Source organism: Eriocheir sinensis, chromosome 14 (assembly GCF_024679095.1).
Source record: "Eriocheir sinensis breed Jianghai 21 chromosome 14, ASM2467909v1, whole genome shotgun sequence".
NCBI classification, from domain to species: domain Eukaryota; kingdom Metazoa; phylum Arthropoda; class Malacostraca; order Decapoda; family Varunidae; genus Eriocheir; species Eriocheir sinensis.
In genome coordinates, this window is record NC_066522.1 from 2,851,719 (window position 1) to 2,871,699 (window position 19,981).

The 19,981-nt window shown below is 39.8% G+C and overlaps 2 protein-coding genes across 3 annotated transcripts; one reads left to right on the forward strand and one right to left on the reverse strand.

The window, feature by feature from the left end:
• The first annotated feature begins 489 nt into the window (after positions 1 to 489).
• Positions 490 to 7,633, forward strand: LOC126998337 (histone H3.3A). Its single transcript, XM_050859834.1, has 3 exons — positions 490 to 646; positions 2,978 to 3,302; positions 6,810 to 7,633. Exons 2-3 carry the CDS (start codon positions 3,021 to 3,023, stop codon positions 6,936 to 6,938), a joined length of 411 nt encoding a protein of 136 aa, XP_050715791.1. The 5' UTR covers positions 490 to 646; positions 2,978 to 3,020; the 3' UTR covers positions 6,939 to 7,633.
• LOC126998336 (uncharacterized) lies at positions 7,323 to 19,922 on the reverse strand. Of its 2 annotated transcripts, XM_050859832.1 has the most exons (3): positions 19,643 to 19,922; positions 12,527 to 12,863; positions 7,323 to 8,924 (listed from the first exon to the last, which is right to left on the reverse strand). In XM_050859832.1, the coding sequence occupies exons 1-3, from the start codon at positions 19,717 to 19,719 to the stop codon at positions 8,757 to 8,759; spliced, it is 582 nt and encodes a 193-aa protein (XP_050715789.1). In that variant the 5' UTR covers positions 19,720 to 19,922; the 3' UTR covers positions 7,323 to 8,756. The 2 variants fall into 2 exon arrangements, with proteins under 2 accessions (XP_050715789.1, XP_050715790.1); XM_050859833.1 differs by lacking the exons at positions 7,323 to 8,924; positions 12,527 to 12,863 and adding an exon at positions 13,114 to 13,757.
• Positions 19,923 to 19,981: the final 59 nt, after the last annotated feature.

A 19,981-nucleotide genomic window follows, 5' to 3' on the forward strand; every position in this document is an offset into this window, starting at 1 on the left:
TACGTTTTTATCAGTGGTCAGGTGAGGGACAGCTGCTAGGAAGTGGGGAAAGGTCTTGCTGCAGGTAAGAGCGGGGCCGCCAGGTAGATCCCGCGCCGCAATACGTGACTGTCTCAAACACTGTTATGGCGGACTCTCTACCATTTGGTGTGATCGACCAAATTTTCTTCTAAACCAAATTTCGCTACTGCCGCCTTCATTGAAACGATACAAAGCATCACACCTTGTTGGAAAGGTCTTGAGCCATTAGAAGTGATTACAGGCATCTCTGAAACCTTAACTATACAGGAGAAAGTGCGTGTGTTTTTAAAGCGTGTTTTTCGTAGAATATAATTTGTAAAGGCTACAGCGCGAGCACCCGCTCCTACCTCAACAAACGCGGATCAAGGACTGACAGCCTCAACCAATCAGCGCACGACCCGTTCGACCAATCAACGCAGAGAAGCAGAAGGTCTTCGACCAATCCCTGACGCTGTTATTTTACCCAATGGGAAGACAGCATTTCAGCGCCTGTGGCCAATCACACAGCTTACTGGGGTGATGACGTCAGGCCACATATAAATAGTGGGACTTAGGCCGTTTTAGCTTTTGGTCTTCATTTTGTGTTGTGTGTCGGTGGTGAGTTGACGTTCGTCCCGACGTTCAGGTATGACACGTTGCTAATAGTGAAATGTAGTATATTTATGCATTGCAAGGCCTTACAAGTGCACTGAAAACCTACTGGTGTAGTAGGTTTGTGGCAATGTGGGTTATACGGGAATAACGTTTGTGAAAGTATGGTAATGAGCGTGGGTCCGCCATCTTCTGTTTACTGAAAGCTATGGTGGTAGCCCGCGTCCCTCAGTGGCGGACTTTCTTTTGGTTAGTTTTCGTGCGTGCAGAGATTATCCACTCGTGTTGAGCTGCTCCGTGTGTTGTGGTGTCACCCTGCGAAGATCTGTATGGCTCCGTGGTGCCGCTTCCCAGTGTTAATTTCGATCAACAGAAGATTGCTTGAGCTCAGATTAATCGATTTATTTAAATTAAGTAAGGTCTAGTGACAAATCAGTTTTTATCATGTGTCTACACATTCGAAAGGAACAATCTGAGGGATGAAAATACGTTGAGCGGTTTCTGGTTAAATCCGGAAATATTTCCTCCTTCGTTAAGAACCTTGTCCGTTTTCTGTGAACCGGGGGAAACTAAGCTATTGGAAAACGCTGGATTTTCCAGTGGCCGGAAGTTCAGAATGCATGACTCATCTATCCGTGGTAGGGTTCCATGCCTTCCATGTGCCACGTGCTCAGTTGTGGTAAACACTCGTACGTGAAATTACAATTTTGCTATTTTTTTCTAACAATTCTAATTATGTAGTTCTATTTTCATCGGGACGCTAACACGTTTTACCAGGCAATCTATAGCTTTGGCATAGGCAGTGGCGGATCCAGCTCCAGGTGTGGGGGGGGGGGGGGTGATATACAAGATGGGCGCCATAATATATATATATATATATATATATATATATATATATATATATATATATATTTATATATATTTATATATATATATATATTTATATATATATACACACACACACACACACACACACACACACACACAGTTCAGTACAACAGCTAAATCCATCTAGCGCCGCTTGGCGCTTTTTTTTTTTTTTTTTTTTTTTACAAATACGATAATGTTCGCAGTTTCTGTTATTTGTTTTGTTTGTTATTTCTTCTTATTGTTATATTATTATTAGTAGCAGTAGTAGTAGTATTGTTAATATTATTATAAATAGTAGGCTAGTAGTAGTGTTCACAGGAAGCATACCTCACAGATCTCGGTGAATCTTTGAAAGTGCGCAATTTAGGTCCTGAGGGAGGGGCGGCCCACCCCTGCATCCGCCACTGGGGATAGGGTATTATGAATGATATGTGGAAACCGTAATTGTTTTTTCTAACTTACGTTGTCAGATATATTTAGACATCAAATTTCCGACCACCATTGGTGAATTCTCGATTTTTCCCATTCAATTTAAGTTTAGTATGATAACTGCCATAATAACCATTAAATATTTAATTTTGCTTGGGGTCTAGGAGTATGCCAACTCAAAAGCATAGCCTTGCCTCCTTCAACTTCCTCTGAGGTCACCAGTAATTTATTCATAAAATATGCCTTTTACATGAAGATTGTTGTCATTAAGCAGTTTCAAAGGTGTCAGTTATATCTATATCTATATATCTATCTCTATCTATCTATCTATATATATATATATATATATATATATATATATATATATATATATATATATATATATATATATATATATATATATAATACTGTGAAGTCTTTTTCTTGGTTGATATTAAACTGGAAGGCTTGGCCTTTGGATCAGCTGTCTCAACCCCCCCAGATCTATTTGTGGATTAATAGAACTCAACCTTAACCTCTGATACTAACTTACCACAGGAAAATACTAACTAATCACCACAACTGTGAGGCACAAGACCTCAAGACACAACTAAGTAATTTAAGTAAGTACTGCCACTAAGGATAATAACTGCTGGAAAGGCAGTACTTTACCCAGATCTATTGTTGCATCTGAAATACAGCAGCTAGGTATGCTAAAGAATAATATGGCACATTGGTCCAGTCAGGAGTATCAATCCTTGAAAGTGACCAGCAAGACTATTCGGGCCCCAGTGCTGCTATGTGGTGTCAGAAAAGGCGTCTGGTCTTAAAACCCTAAACCATATACATTCCTCAAAACAGTGACCTCATACGAACTGTAGTAAAGGTTGATAAAGAATTTTAGTATTGGTAAAAGTAGTGATACCATTCTTCATTAGTATGACGAGATACCAAGTAATAAATAAGCTGTTTCCTGCATTGATATGCAAGAATATTTGCATGCAAGTTTGGCACAGTAATGGGGCTGTATTATCTGTGGCATGATTATATTTGGTTCTGTCTTGTGACCCGATCTCTTTATCAACAGGCAAAGAAAAGGTGTATTGGCAACCAGCTAAGAGACTTTAATCATGGCTCGTACCAAGCAAACTGCCCGTAAATCCACTGGAGGTAAAGCTCCCAGGAAGCAGCTGGCTACCAAGGCTGCCCGTAAGTCTGCCCCGTCCACTGGTGGTGTGAAGAAGCCTCACCGTTACCGCCCTGGTACTGTGGCTCTGCGAGAGATCCGTCGTTACCAGAAGTCTACAGAGCTGCTAATCCGCAAGCTGCCCTTCCAGCGTCTGGTGCGTGAGATTGCACAGGACTTCAAGACTGACCTGCGTTTCCAGAGTGCTGCCATCGGTGCCCTGCAGGTAAGGACATGCCCTTGATGTGCTAGTACTAATGTGGTTGGGTTGAGGTGGATTGGATTAAACTAAAAAAACAAGGATGGCTTATAAATTTTGGTTGTGTATGGGATAGTTGGGTGAATGTCATCTATGTAGGATCAATGGCATCTGGAGTAGAATGGCAAGTTCCTGTTGGTGTTGCCTCTATTTTCTGTAGTTGTAATGATCTACAGTTGCCCATTTCAGCTTGGTGCATTTAGGGATAGGCAGTGACCCGAGGGAGAAAAAAATGGATAGAATCAGACATGAGGGTCTCCTACAGGGTTCTTATTACTCCTATTAATTTTGAACTACATTAGTATATCTAGTTGTCATCTGTTATACTTTTAATTTTGATCTATTACATTGTTATGGGGTAATAGTAATAGGTAATAGTAACAAATAAGAGTTTTCATGTATTAGTAATAAAAGGAAAGTAATATACCTTTATTTATGATTTGTCAGACTAATAGATCACAACTACTATACATTTCAGCAGCGGACAACCGCTGTTTTTCGCAAATATCTCCTAAACGAATCGTTGGATCAGTATGATATTTAAGCACACTACATTTAACATACGGACCTAATTTATAGCTAACATACCACATTACTATATGTGTTATGTGAGAAGTTTACTTGTGAAAAATAACACAAACCCAACGAGTCATGTTGATGCATTCGAAGGAAAGTGTCCCCCCCCCCCCAACACCTTCCCAAACTATTCCTAGCCACAACTACTACTCCCCCTTCTCGCTCTCATTATCCCTCCTCTTCTCCCCCTATCTCCTCGCCTCCCTCATCACTCTTGTGTCCTCCCTATTTCTCCCATCACTGTATTATATATTAGAATGTTATGTTGGTGTATATGTATAGATATGATTATTAACTGAGAGCATGGTACAATTACATGGAGGCAAGACGTATTTCACGTTGATAATTACTGTACAACACCTGGGTGCGCCTCGGCAGTCAATGAGTTATACCCTGGCTGTGTAAGTCATAGCCTCGGGCTGGAGAAGGGGGATGGTGTGAGTAGGGGGGTGAAGAGGAAAACGAGGAGGGGGATACTGCGATATTGGGGTAGGGAAGGAGTAGTCTGGGGGTTGTTCGGGGCGTTGGTGGAGGGGTTAGGCGAGTACCCAACACTCGTCCGATTATGTATAACACCTTAGATATGATGACTGGATTAGGCTTAATATCAGTCATTAAACTCACATAACACATATAGTAATGTGGTCGTTTAGGAGATATTTGTGAAAAACAGTGTTTGTCCGCTGCTAAAATGTATAGTAGGGTAATAAGTCATAATAACTCGGTAATACACAACCTTTAACCCACAAGTTGGATCAAACTGGGATTGAACCTGTCATTTAGTGTGATATTGGAGGGAGGTGGGCTATTGTGATGCTCATGAAAAGAACCTAGGACTATACAAGGTGGTATTCGGGGTGTTTTTTTTTTTTTTTTTTTGCATGGGGTGACTTGAGTTGATAGTAAATTTTATCTCATGTATTCTTAGCATGCCTTAAAACATTAATATCTATAGAATTCTTTTGACAGCAACTTATTCATGTAACTGTTACTTGGCTAATTTTAAGATCTGTTCCTTGTATTTTCACACATCTGAAGCAGTCATGAGCTATGCAGCACAGAAGATACAATATAGAACAAGAGTATGCTACTGGTCATCCCAGTGCAGTTTATACACTTTGTTTCATGATATGAGTGACATCTACCTTTGAAATGACTGTTTTGGAATTCTCATTTTATCTAGTTTGCTGGCATTAATGGAACACAACTTGAACAAATATGATAGTGGACAGTAATAAATTTTCTTCCATATTTTGGCCTGCAAGACAGTGTCTGTTGATTTATAAGACTTACTGCATTAATTTGTGAGGTCTAATCTGTACTTTTAAGTATATGCATTTTTTGATAGGACTTCTAGCTTGAGATGACTCAAAAGGGAGTGACTTTCATCTTAAGTTTTATATATATATATATATATATATATATATATATATATATATATATATATATATATATATATATATATATATTAGATAGATAGATATAGATAGATATAGATAGATATACTTGGACAAATATGATAGTGGACAGTAATAAATTATATAATATATATATATATATATATATATATATATATATATATATATATATATATATATATATATATATATATATATATATATATAATCACTTTTATTGAATCCTTGCCCCTTAATGATTATACCATCTTCACATGCTTTCATGTGTTGCCTCCTAATTTGACTGGCTTTCCATTGCAATACATCTCAGGTTTCATGCAATTTTCCAAATTTTGCCAATAGTCTTTTTTCCCTTCATTACACCATTTATTTTTAGTTGTCAATTTCCATCCCTTTATGACAAAGTCTAGGATATCACTACAATTTTGATCAGTATTACCACTTTCCCTGAAGATAGAGGTGTACAATTTCTCCTGCTTGTCCTACATACAGTTCAGAAAATTGGCACCTTAAAAGTATTTTGAAAGCTGAGAAGTAAACAAAAGCTTAACCCCTTCACTGCGGCTGGGCGAAAACAGCGCCCTGTGCCGTATCCGAGATCGCCGCTTGCGCTAAATTCAAATGTCGCTATTGAATATAACAAGTTTTCAGTCATAAACTCAATACAATCATCATGTGTTATATATAAAAACATGCAGAATTAAATGGTGTACATAAAGAAACTTACTACAGCCGGGGCAAAACAGCGCCCCGTGCCGTATCCGAGATCACCGCGCACGCCAAATTTCAAATGTTGCTATTGAATATAACAAGCTTTCAGCCATAAACTCAACACAATCATCATGTATTATATATGAAAACATGCAGAATTAAATGGTGCACATAAAGAAACTCACTACGGCCAGGCCAAAACAGCGCCCCGCACTGTATCCAGGATTGCCGCTCGCCCCAAATTTCAAATGTTGCTATTGAATATAACAAGTTTTCAGCCATAAACTCAACATAATCATCATATATTGTATATGAAAACATGCAGAATTAAATGGTGCACCTAAAGAAGCATAAATTAATTGATAATTTTGAATTGTAAGCATAAACATAATGATAAAATGACTCGTATATTGGCTAAAGTGTGTCAGGACACAGTATGCGCGTCCTCGGATATGGTACGGGGAACGCAAGGACGCAGTATACGCGTCCTTGTGTTGAGGGGGTTAACGGTGAGAAAAAATGTGAATGTGACATGGAGAGACAGGAAGCAAGCTATGTGGATCAGAGAACAGACAAAGGTTGAAGATGTTAGAATAACTTAAGAATAAGGAGTGGACATTTGCAGATCATATGTCTAGAACTGATAACAGATGGACAGTGAAAGTAGCAGTGTGACAACCCAGAAGTTTGGGCAGACAGAGGATCAGGTGGATAGGTGAAGGATCTTAAAGAAAGTGTCAAATGTTTATGTGTGATTTTCTTGTTTCAGGAAGCGTCAGAAGCCTACCTTGTGGGTCTGTTTGAAGACACCAACCTGTGCGCTATCCACGCTAAGCGTGTAACTATCATGCCCAAGGATATCCAGCTGGCACGACGAATCCGTGGAGAGCGCGCTTAAGGTGTTTCCCCACCCTGTTGTGCTCATTCAAGACATAACCTCCTAAGCTACATACTGCCATGGACAAAGTGAATGTTTTTAAGTTTACGTTTAGGTACGCTGATCCTCCTCCCTCCTGAATTGACTCTTTGAAGTGCTGGTGAGTGCAGTGAGCATCTGGCACTAGTTTTTTACTCTTTTTAAGGTAAAATAAAGAGCAGCTTTTACGGACTGCTCCGTAGTGGAAAATTGTGATGCAAGAGAATCTAATTTATTTTGTGTGTACAGCAGTGTATGGAGCTGTGTATTCTGCCTGTAGTATGTTTTGTTATTGACAAACTTTGGCAGTGATTTTGCTGAACCCCCCAAAAAAGTATTTCAAGCTTAAGAATACACAGTTCTGGCGTAGGTTATGTGATCACAAATAATATTCCAAAGTACAAGAAATCATTTTTTTTTTCTCCTCTCTGGTTCGGGAACAATGTCATGTATTTGTATTGTCAGTGTGGAGGTCATCCGTGTTCATGATCTTATTTAGTTAGTAGTGGGAAAGTCTTTTTATTACATTTAGTTGTAAGTCTTAATGTCTGTCTCTTTACATCTGGTGGTCTGGTTTTCTTATAATGAAATTATTACCTGTGCCACTCTTTTGGAGTCCTCTTGTTATTGGTTCTGCACTGTAGATTTACACCAAAAATAAACTTTCTGACATGTAATTGAATTTTGGTTCCCAAATGTATGGTGGTTGTGATGTTATATGAATAGAATTTTCTTTTTACTCTACTTATATTTTACAGTGCAACCTATGTAGTGTTTATATATATATATATATATATATATATATATATATATATATATATATATATATATATATATATATATATATATATACTGATTTATTGATACTGGCACAATATGCATACCAGATTGATATTGTAAGTCACTGGAAAATTTGGTATGTGGTTGCACTGCAAAGATATATTAATGTTGGTATTTGTTTATTCTGTTGTAGTTGAGTAGGTAAAAACTAAATTGTCAGGTCCCATTCATTTAAGGCCTTGAGATTTATTTACATTGTTTTAGCTATACATTTCTAGTCCTATAGGATATGGAATATATTAATACTTCTTGAAGATAGCATCTAATTTTGCACATCCACATGTAACATTGCCCAGTGTGGATTTTGTTAAATGCAATTGATGATTAAAATTATAATGGACTTTAACACTGGTCCTTTTCAACCCAAGAATGAGCAGTATTTTGAAGTGTCTGGTTATACTAGTACAGAGGTTGGCAACCCACAATTCTATAAGAGCCAGTTTCTTCAAACTTGGCAGAAAAGCAGTTCTGCTGGAGCTACCGTGTAAATTTTAAATGAAAATTACAAACTATCAAATTTTTCCTCCATATGGGAGTTAAATAATATACCCACATTAGATAATCAAATTTAATTATAATAATTAAAAATTATAATTGCAGCCATATCATATAATAAACTATTGTATTTATGAAGTTACTCCTTTAACTTGATATGGTGTTAGCAACCTTATGTCAATCCTTATTATATTGTTACCATGACTGAACAAATATTACATACTTTAAACAAAATGCTAACTACCTAATATATTCGATCACGATTGTGGGTTTGAACTTCAATTTGACTTCTGCTCCTGAGACCTGGTCTGGGGTGTATGCTCTCATTTTTTGCGATAAATTGGACGTTTGAAAGTAGGTGATGGGAGCTGCACAGGTCTCTTAGAAGAGTCGTGCAGCTCTGGAGCCACAGGTTTCCGACTGCTGTACTAATAGAAACTTTCTTATTTGGCTTCATTCAGTGATTTACTTGCTGGGTTTGTTTTGAGAAAAGTTTTCTAACATCATCCTGTGGGAAGTGGTTTTCTGCAACAGCTCCTGATGCTTCTTTCTTTGCTGTTGCTCATCATGCAGCTCCTCTAACTTCTTTGCATAATATTCTTGCTTGTACTTCTCCAGCTCAGTATAGTCAACCTGTGAGGTGAAACTAATAAGTCTTGTGGCACTAAATGTATGTGAAAAATAGTTTCTCTGGTAATCCTGATTAAGGGGCTATGATAACTATTCCTTTGTATGTATTGGCAAATCTACCTAGTAATGATGTATTTCCTTCTCTTGCTACTTGCTATATCATCATAGCAGTTCTCATCAACAGGTGGTACTTCTTTTTCCATTCAACTGTAGTATCCACAACCCCAATTCTGTATCTGATGCAAGAGTTAACGACCATCTTTATTCTTTCATCTCTTTCAATGGTAAACTCTGGAACAGCCTGTTCAAGTACTATTTCTTCCTGCTACTACTTGGACACTTTCAAGGAGGGAGTATCAAGACCTCTCCAAATGATTCGTTTCTGTTTTCAAACTTTCACCACACTATTTGCAGCAGTGCCACTGAGTTGTTTTTTCCCTTAAGCTACCTCCTTTCCTGTAAAATAAATTAACTGATATCAGATGCTTTGCTGTTGACCTAATGCAGAAGTAACTGGAGGAATTGAAGGTACTAAAAATGAATGTTTCCACATCTGGAGTCTGGAAATAAATTCAATAAGTAGTTGACTGAATAGCTAAAGAAAATTTATCTGGGTTTACATGTGTAAAAAGATGGGAGCTGTAAATACACTGCAGGTGACTGAAATGTTCTTTTGTGAAAGCTATATGCTCAGAGATCCTTTAATTCCTTTCTTTTTTCACAGCTGATTGAGACTGGTAGATAGGTATTGGTATTAAATTTGTGTTAAAAGGGTTTGCTCTCTAATAACCAATGTTTATTTTGTTAAGAAAGTAAATGGTATATAATGTTTGCTAAAGGCTACAGAAGGATTTTGATTTTGGCAGTACATGTATTTAGTTTGGCAATGGGCATTCAGTGCACCCAAGGGTTTTAATTTTTGCAAATATTGATCTAATTTTAACAATCTTTTCAAATCCAAATTAGATATAATGTTACTGTGGCTTTCGAAAGCTTTAAGAAAGGAATGTGTGTAAGCTGGGCATTATTGTATTAACTATATACTAGCACTTGACTGTAAAGGCCACATGATAAATATTTGAAATGGCAAGGTTATATGAAAATAAGGAATGTTGTGAGTATTCAGAATGGAGTTGAGGAGACATGCATGCAAGGAAGGGGGGAAAAATGAGGTAGAGGATCATGCTAAGAATAGCACACCTCCTATTGGGCTCCAGCCTCTGGTCTGTTTCCCAAACTCCTAACATCTTCATTGGGCATGATATCAGGAAGAGAGATGGCCAGTGCCGTGTCATACAGTGCAAGTTCATGAAATAGTGATACAAAATTGGAGTACCAGATTTAAGTTTGAATAAAGCAGTCCTTCCAAGCAGTATGTTAGGTGATTTGCTCTCCCCCCTGAGGAATTGATAAAGGAATGGAGTCCCTGTGAAAAATTATGAGGTAGAGGACATTTAGAAACAGCATTTTCAATCTGTTGAGTGTGAGAGGGAGAGCAGAAGTGATCATTATAGGAGTGAAGATCAATAAAGGCCACATATATTCATAGGAAAAGGGGTGAGATACAGGAAGGGAATTAAAAAAAAAAAGTAGGAAAGGTCCCTGGCATTGATGGGTCAACAGCAGAAATGTTCAAACATGGAATTGTAGTTGGGTATATGTAATCTAGTGTGGGAGCAGGGTGAGGTGCTGGAAGACCCATCATCATGCTGGTAGTTTGGTGGGTATGTTGCTTGTCTCGCAGCTGAGAGGTTGAAGTTCAATACCAGCTCATGGTAGCTTCTCGGTGAGGGAGCTAGGGCTCTCTTGTAACTTTTTTTAAAGCAATGGAAGCAGTGAAAACAAAAAAAAGCCTGCTAAGCATTATTCCAGCCAGAAGTCGGTACAAGAGCGCCAATTTCGATTAGAGACATCTTGATACTCTCCTCTTGAAAGAGTTGAAGTCATAGGCAGGAGGAAATACAGATTAAGGAAGGCTGTTTCAGTAACAGTGAAAGGGATGAAAGTTGTGTGGAGTGGGGCCACAGGAGGGATGGAGGCATGCAGTTAGCAAGTTTAGAAGAGCAGTCGGCATGAAAATATTGATGGAAGATATTAACCCGGTAGCAGCGTCGGGGCAAATTTGTGGCTTTACTGTGTAGCAGCAACGGGCCAAATTTGTGCCATGATATATCCAGGCTTGAGTTCTGTAATTTCTGATGAAAGGGTCTTGTGCTAAAGGATGTTGAATAATGATGGGACAGTTTGTTTTGGAAATTTCATTAATGAATAACAGTGGGAGATAGAACAGACCCCTGTGGAACACCACTATTGATAGGTTTAGGGGCAGAACAGTGACTGTCTTGTACAGCAGAGATAGACTGGCCTGAATGGAAATTGGAAATAAAAGTAAAGAGTGAGGGATATAACTGAAAGGAGGGTAGTTTAGAAAGAAGATTTGTGCCAGACTTGGTCAAAAGCTATCAAGATGTCTAAGGCAACAGCAAAAGTTTCACTGAAATGACTGAGAGGATAACCACGAATTAGTTAAGAAACCAAGATCACCAGTAGAATGCCGTTTGTAGAATCCATACTAGTAGTCAGGGATCAGAGGTTGATAGATGCTTCAAAACATTCCTGTTTGAGGTTGATGGATGCTTAAGAACTTTCCAGTCAAGGATTGTTTCAAAAGCTTTAGAACAAGAAAATAAAACTTATAGGATGGTAGTTGGGAGGATTTGAGCAGTCATCCTTTTGAAGCAGACAAAGGAGTTAGATGTGGCAATGTGTTAACATGGAAGCACAAGTTTTAAGGACAAGAGGAGGCACTCAATCAGGTCAATAAGCCCTCTGAGGATTCAGGACAGACAGGGCATAGAAATCATTCTTAAGAGTTTAAATAATAGGTATGGTGGATGGGAGGAGGATGAGTGGGAGATGTATGCCCTAAATTGTCCGCAGTGGAATTTTCAGAGAAAGTTTGAGTGACGAGTTCAGAGACAGTAGTGACAGCTATTGAACCGTCAGAAGTAAGGCCAGTAGTCTCTGGAAAAATTAGAATTGGCAATACTGACATTTTCCAATAGTGAAGGAGTTTTTATTAAGTTAAGAAATAGATTAGGTATGATTCCAGGCAGAAATGTGAAGATCATGATTAGCAGGAATTTAGAGGTACACAGGTATCTTTTGTGGGCTGCCACTCTGTCTTGGAACCAAGGCTACTTCATCCTAGGTTAGCCTTAGGGATTCTTTTATCTTTATTAAGTCAGCAGAAGGTGTAAATGATGAAAGATGATGACAGTAAGCAGAACTTTTGAGTGGTTGAATGGAAGTCACATGAGTCAAAGAATTCTTGTTAGTTTTGATAGATTAGATTGTTATAGAAAAAGTGTAGAGTGATAACTAGAGAGGAGACTAGAGCATGATGTGAGGGATAAGAATGCTGGTTGAAGCATAAACTTCATGGAAAGGTATAGCTGGAGACACTGTCCTTTCTTCTTTCATGTAGCAAATCTAATAAAGAAATCAGAAATATAAACTACATAATTATGATTAGTGCAGCACAGTACAGATCAGTATAAAATATGCATTGAACTATGATGATGATATGAATCTGATTACCTTACCTGCAATCCAAGGTATTTGTCCACCTCCATCATCCGTTGTGCCTGCTCAGGGTCAATGCCTGGCAGTCGCTTCCAAATGGGTTGATTCAAGTACTCATCAATATCATTGGGTTCCCTTAGGCACATGAAATACAATAGGAAAGTTCCTAGAGAGAGGGACACCACAATGACTTCCCGCTGAGTTAACCCCCTGAAATTACTCTTATAGTGCCAGTCTGCTTTATGGCACATGCCGAGCACCCCACCATTTCTGTGCACTCTTTGCAGTGAGGCTGAAGTTTTGGTGTTAAATGTAGATGGGAACTTGTGCCAGGTGGAGAGATGAGAACCCAAGGTGCTGCAACACAGACAACATCTATCAACACAATGCCTAGTTTTGGCATACCAAAACAGTTTATCCTTGAATTATGAAACAAAACAATATACAATATCAAAGAACAAATAACCAATCAATTTGATTGTTTGGTATAGGTGTTGCTGGATGCAGTTGTGCCTGTAGCTCCAATTAAAAATTCTTCACTGAGGAGAATTGACCCATGAAGCTGAAACATACATATAACTAATAAGGATAATTCCAAAACACAGAATGGTTGAGACTGATTCTTATCATACATCAACAGCATAAATATATCTTAGGTACATCAGGTGATTTTGTGTTCTATTTACAAAACTGCATTTACCAACACCCTCAGCCACACAATGCAATGCTTCTATGTGGCTTCAGATGGAAGGATTTACCCACACAGTGGCTACATTTCATACAAGGTAATGAGAAGATGAATGTTTATAAAAGGTACTACATGATATGGTTACAGATGTTCATGCTGGGTCTGGTTTCTTCCCCTGGGATTCCCTAATCTCTTTGAGGCGGGCAATGATGGCACTAGTGTCTTTGCCCATCTGAATATTGTGTTCCAGGGACATTTCCAGTTGTTTCTCCTCCATTCCTTCAATGTAATCATAGAGAGTCTTCTTCAGGTTTTCATCGGCCTCATTCTCCTCACGTAGCACACAAAAGTACAGGAGGAAAGCAGATATACTGGCAACCACCACGTAAGTCTGGTACCATGGCATCCTATCCTCAGACTCTTGGCTGCCATAGGAGTCCCTTGGCTTCCATGTGGCTGCTCGACTGGTGGAGAATTTGAATGGCTTGTCTAGATCTATTTCTTCTGGGGCTTTCGTGCTCTTAAGCCTGTAACTTGTGTAGGTCAGCTGAGTGTGGTGGAGTCTGGTGCAAAGGAGTCTTGTTAGGACATGGAACTCTAATATCATATGTTTGCTGTGATTTTGTAAATTGAGTTGACATTTTGTCATTTCATCTGTTATGTTGGAAGTTTTAGGTGTCATTTCACTTTATTCCCTAACATTTGGGAATTTAATATGACCCAGCCCAGGATATCTGAGAAACTAAAACCTAACATACTGTCAGATCTATGTTGTATCTGAAGTTGTTAGAGGTCACTCACAAGATTTGAATATTCTAATTTCCTTGATCACCAGTATCCTGTGATGTCTGGTGTGTATAATGCCCATTGCAAAGTCACAGCAAAGAAATAGCAATAGGATTATAATGATGCCTCTTTTGTGGTGGTGTTTACTCTTAAGCTGCCATGATTGATAATGCTGTGGCTGGCATTTTGTTTTTAGCAGTAATTGTTTCAAGGTTCATGTTTAAGTTAGGTTATTCATTGAATGTATATTATTAGTTTTTTCAGAGTGGGGATTTAGTGAGATACAGCTAGGTGGTTTTCAAATAGCTCTGTCACTATTTATCAAGCAGAGTGGGAGGTGATAAGTTACTAAACTTAGTACAGGTGATGGTGGATGGAAAAAAAAAAAAAAGAAAAAAAAAAAAAAAAAAAAAAGAAAAGAAAAGTGATCTGTGATAGAAATAGTTGTGAGGAAAGGTAACTGGTTACAATATTATCAAAAAGTGTCAACCTCCATCCTAAGGTGTGGGGTACCTAATGTGATGACAAGGTGCTAACTCACTTGATGAATTATAGTCAAGACACCCCTCCCTGACGGCCCCACACTCACCATGATGCCCCTCCTGACAGACTGATGTGAATTGCATTTTGTTATTGGTTAATGTGATCTAAAGCTATGAGGCAATATCCATCCATCCTGCATCAATATTACCAACACCTACAACTTTCTGAATAACATCCTGACTAGATATCTATCACTGTGTTGGGCAAGAAGTACGGTATTGAAATTATTGAAACCTACCGGTACTCTGGTGCCAGTGACAATAATGGCACTGTGCAAATTGTATCACATATTTATCATAAAGAATTATCTGATCTGTGTCCTGCTGCCAAAATGCAACGTCCTAGGCTGTGCTCAAACATTTTACATCATTATGTAGAAATTACTTTTAGTTTCTGGAAGCTATTATTACTACACTGCATTATTCAGATAAAAATACAACACATGATGTATTAACCTCATGCAAGATGTCTATAACACATTGATTCAGTATTATCTAAGGGGCCCTTATGGTAAGTGTGGGGCTGTCAGTTAGGGTAGTCCTGACCTGACACTCACATGATCAAATGAAAACACCATAACTAGAGAATGGTAAAATAGGAAATAAATAGGGGATTATTGAAGAGATTGTAGCCTACTAATTTTGAGATACTGACTGCTTATTTGAGTTATTTCTGGACAAAATATGATACTTTCAATTATAGATGGTATTTTTTTCTGGAAATCACTAAATGACTGACTTTTTAATGCCTAAGTGCACCCAATGAAACTATACTATAGTCTCTTAGGGTGCCACCCATTACCACCAGTCACGTAATGGACCCACCCCCACTGCAGCCTTGATGCCTTGCCCATCCATTCATACTGAGATACACAAAAGATTTTTCTCTAATAAGGTCATCAATCTTTGGAATGCCCTGCCTCCCTCAGTTGTGTCAGCACCTAGCCTGTCAGTGTTTAAGAGATTACTAGTGGCACACCTGGGTGACAAGTTGTATGAATCTGGATCTGGATCAATGATGCGCAGGGCACCTGTATAGGTGCATAACACGCATACTTGTTGGCTGTTGGGGGGACGGGGGAGCCGAGTGTGCAGGGGAGGGAAGTGAATCAAGTGTAATTGTTAGTGTTGGTGTGTTGTGGTGACAAGTTTGTATGTATTTGTTTTCTGAATGAGTCTATTGTACCGCTCTAAAATATAATGAGGGAGGCTGTTCCAGTCACGAAAGGTGCATAGAAAGTATGAGTGCTTGTATGCATCAGTGTTAGTGTGATATGTTTGGTATTTATGGATGTGTGTGTTATGAGTAAGTTGACTGTTTGCATTGTGTAACTATGTATGTGGATCAATGTCAATGTGAGTGTTTGTGATCTTGTACATAAGTGTAAGTCTGTGTGCTTGTCTGTGTATGTGAAGAGGTTCCATGTTTATCTGTTGTTTCATCCGTGTTGTGATTCCAGGCATTCGAGTGTAATTGTTTGTAATGAACCTAGCTGCCTTGGTGTTGATTTGTTCTAACCTATCAATGTTTCTGTGTGTGTGAGGATCCCACACCATGGAGAAGTATTCCAGCTATGTGTTTAATGTCAGGTGTGCAGTTATGTAAATTCCTCCTCAGGAACCCGTGTTCTGTTGGCTATGGCACTGATATGGTCTACGTGAGTGTTGAATTTCAAGTTAGTTGAGAGATGGATACCAAGGTACTTGTGTGTTTGAACTGATTCTAAATCTGAATTGTGGTGCGTGTAAGTATGATGGATGGGGTTGTGCGCTCTGGTGAATCTTAATAGTTTGCATTTGTCTGGTCAGAAGTGCATCTGCCAAGTGCGCTCCCACCACTCGAGGGCGTCCAAATCGTTTTGTAGTAGTCTGCAGTCGTCAGTAGTCTTTACTGCTCTAAGCAGTAAACTATCGTCGGCAAATAGTCTAGTGGAAGAGTCAGGCATTGACAGTGGAAGATCGTTAATGTATCGGAGGAAAAGAAGGGGGCCTAGAACGGTGCCTTGTGGGACATCTTAAGAAACAGGGACAATGTCAGATGAAGATCCGTCAAAAAGAACATGTTGAGTCTTGTTAGAAATGCAGTGATCCAGTGAAGAATAGGTCCTGAAATACCGTAGTATTTAAATTCTAATGTCAGTTTTTTGTGCGGGACTTTGTCGAAGGCTTTGGCAAAATCTAAAACAATAGTGTCAACTTGTTTAATGTCACGTGGGTCAAGTAGCCTCGTAATGTCGTGATATGTAGTAACGAGTTGCGATTCACATGAGCGTTTAGGTTGAAAGACGTGTTGTGAGTCAGGAAGGATGTTGTTTGCATCAAGGTGATTCATTATGTGTTCGAAAATTTTACATGGAATCGATGTTAGTGAGATGGGGCGATAATTGGCTGGGTCAGTCCGGTCACCTGTCTTGAATAAAGGATTGTTTGCCAAAAACCAGTCAGAGGGTAATGAGGTGGATGATAGTGAATGGGTGAATATGGCCTGAAGGATGGGGGCAAAGATTTAAGGATGAAGGCGGGAATGTTGTCAGGGCCAGTGGATTTAGTTGTGTCAAGTCCTTCCAGTAATTTCTGTATTCCATTAGTCGTAATGTCAAGGGGGGCTATGGGGGGAAGGGGGTGTGTGGCATGTTTGGTGTCAGGTTGTGTTCTTGTGTGTATACCGATTAGAACTGTGTGTTGAATATTTGTGTTTTGTGTTGTGGGCTGGTTACTAATGTGTTAGTGTTGTCTTTAAGTGAAATAATCATGTTAGTATCATGTTTGCATGTCTTAAAGAATTTGAAAAAGTTTCTTTTGTTATTTCTTACGTTGTCTGCGAGGTAAGTTGCTATGTGTTTGCATTCCGCTACTTTTATGTTTTTGGCAAATGTCTTTTGGTGGTTTTTGTAGGTGGTCCAATTATATGTTGTGTTGTATGTCTACCTGCGTCTGTAGAGTCTTTGTTTCTTGCGATGTTGTCTGCGTAGATCCCTGGAAAACCAGGGAAGTGTGTACCTACTAGAAAGTGTTTTTTGTGGTATGTTCATTGAGGCGTGTATAGTGTGTTTCAGGTTGTTCCAGTTGGTGGAAGGAGGTCTTGTGTGTGGGTCTGTGGCAAAAAAGTCAGTGCTGAAGGCAGTTAGGTCTTGTTTGATCATGTCTAAGTCAGCCCTAGAAAAAAGGAAAATCTGACTGGGTCTTTGTTTATGTCTAATCGGTCGGAGGTCAGCGTCTACGATGAGTATGTCATGATCACTAAGTCCTGGAACAACCTGAGTGTTTGTTATGTTAAGAATGTTGTTGGTGAGAAAAAGGTCAAGTGTGTGTGCTGTGGTCAAAGGGCCACCGTGGCCAGCAGGGCGTGTTACAGTATGTGTTCGTATTGGCTGGAGTACTGTTTATGAGAGTGAAAATGTATATATGGTGTCAATGAATGTGTCATGTAGTTGGCGTCTGTTTGTGTGGGGAATAATAGGGTTGGGGGCATCAGCATCGTGAGGGTCAAATGGGGATATTGCAGTCCAATCAATGTCGGGGAGGTTGAAATCACCTGTGATCCAGATGTGTTTGTCTGCCTGTATGCATGAAAGAGAAATTTGAAGGTTGTGTAAATAGTCTGTATTAGTAGAAGGCGATCTGTAAAAAGCAGCAATAAGAAGAGATTTACAGTTGAAGGTTTGTAACTGGACCCAGGTGATTTTGCAGTCTGTGTCAAGGTCAGGCCTATGCTTAACACAAAGACCCTGCTTGGTGGCGATGATAACACCGCCACCTTTGCCGAGGTCTGTCGGGCAGTCCTTACGAAAAACGGTCATACTATAGGGGGGAGGGAAAAGCTCACTGCTGTCAAAGTCAGAAGTCAACCAAGTCTCAGTCCCTGTTATTATGTCTGGGTTATGTGTGGTGATTAGGTGGTGTAATTGGGCTATTTTGGTTTTGATACTACGGAAGTTAATTGTTGTCAGAGGGAAGTGTGGTTATGATGTGGTGGTGGTGGTAGTGGAAGTGAAGGGAGAGGTGAGGATGGTGAAGATACAGAAGAAACGGGAGGGGGTGAAGAAGTGGAGGAGGAAGGTGAAACAGGAGGTGATGAAGAAGGGGAAGAAAAGGAAATAAAAACTGGGGAAAGTGAAAGGGAAGGATGATAGGGCAGACCTGGGTGTGTTAGTAACTGTGGTGAGAGGTGAGTGATGGGTCAAGTCTGACGTACGGAGGGAACGCACCTGTCTGTGGGTGTTGATGGGACTTGGTGTGAAAAGTTGAGCTGGGTTATGAGAGATGAGTGGTGTTGAGTGTTTGGGGTTCAAGAGGAGAAGGTGTTGTGTGCCAGGGTTGTCTGTGTTATGTTGATATAGCATATCGAAGGAATTGAGCAGTGGAATAGGATCAGCTGAGAAGAATGAGGATGAGAAATTAGGTACGCTGCATCTAATGCAGATCCATGAGATGCTATTGTCAACCAATCCAGCGTAAGTCAGCATGAAAGATCCAATACAGCTGACGTGGTGCCAGCCAGCATGCTCAGATCTATTACGATACGAATCACACTGGATGGCCCTCTGCCCCCACCTCACCGCCTTGCTACAAAGTTGGCAAGGGTAGTTAGGGCAATAAGGGCCAGGGTTGACCATAGCGCCTGTGTCTCCACATAGAAGCACCATGGACAATGCCCATAGTGCAGACAACACACTTTCCACAGTGTTCAAAATCACACACCTCATTTTTGTTACATCATCTATATACTGTGGTGTGTTGGCATGTTTGGAGCTCATCCTGGTGAGACATCCTGCACTGCATATTTCCGCCAGGCCACGTTGCATGCCAAATAAATTCAGACTAACTTAACCTAACGTAACCTACCTAAAATGGGGGCTTTGCCCCGGTTGACCTCACTTCTATTTTCTGGAAGCCATTTGTTACTGCGCTGCATTCAGGGACCAAAACAGAAGCCATATTGTAAGAATTGACTTCTTTCTCTTCTGGAGTGTTTAAGGGGGCTCGTTAGGCTGTGGGGCCACGGCCTCCAGAGTCCCGTCGGTGTTGCAAGAGGTGACTACCCTCTCTTCATCATTATCCAATAAGTACTGATCATAACATAAACTTTTGACAATGAGCGAAGTTGCAAACTTATTCACCTGTAATGACGCCTGAGGGGGCTGTGGGCGGCGCGGAGAGCTAGTAGGCGTCTGAGGACCGGGCACAGAGCGGCCATCCTCAGGGCTTCAAGGGGCTGGGGAGGTCAGTTCTTGGTGTAAATGAAGGCTGTGACGATCTAGCGGAGCCTACGTCTTTTTAACCTGTATATCGCTTTGTATGGCTTCGTGTCGTGGGTCCTGCTGGTGGTCCTGTGCTGCTCTGCCTGCCGTCAGCCCCGTCCCGCGCCGCTCAGCATGCTATTGCACAACATTTGTTTACCTTCAACAAGGAAACGTTTACATAAACCTATTGCTGACATAATCATTTACTCTCTTACT

What these genes read in the sequence shown, in the direction of transcription:
- LOC126998336 (XM_050859832.1), bottom strand. Translation starts at nt 19,719, where the DNA reads ATGGCCGCTCTGTGCCCGGTCCTCAGACGCCTACTAGCTCTCCGCGCC. An exon ending in CCCCTCAGGCGTCATTACAG is followed by an intron (nt 12,864 to 19,642) that starts GTGAATAAGTTT and finishes TCTGTGTTGCAG; the next exon opens with CACCTTGGGTTCTCATCTCT. An exon ending in ACAAATACCTTGGATTGCAG is followed by an intron (nt 8,925 to 12,526) that starts GTAAGGTAATCA and finishes TTCACCTCACAG; the next exon opens with GTTGACTATACTGAGCTGGA.
- LOC126998337 (XM_050859834.1), top strand. Translation starts at nt 3,021, where the DNA reads ATGGCTCGTACCAAGCAAACTGCCCGTAAATCCACTGGAGGTAAAGCT. An exon ending in CTGCCATCGGTGCCCTGCAG is followed by an intron (nt 3,303 to 6,809) that starts GTAAGGACATGC and finishes TTCTTGTTTCAG; the next exon opens with GAAGCGTCAGAAGCCTACCT.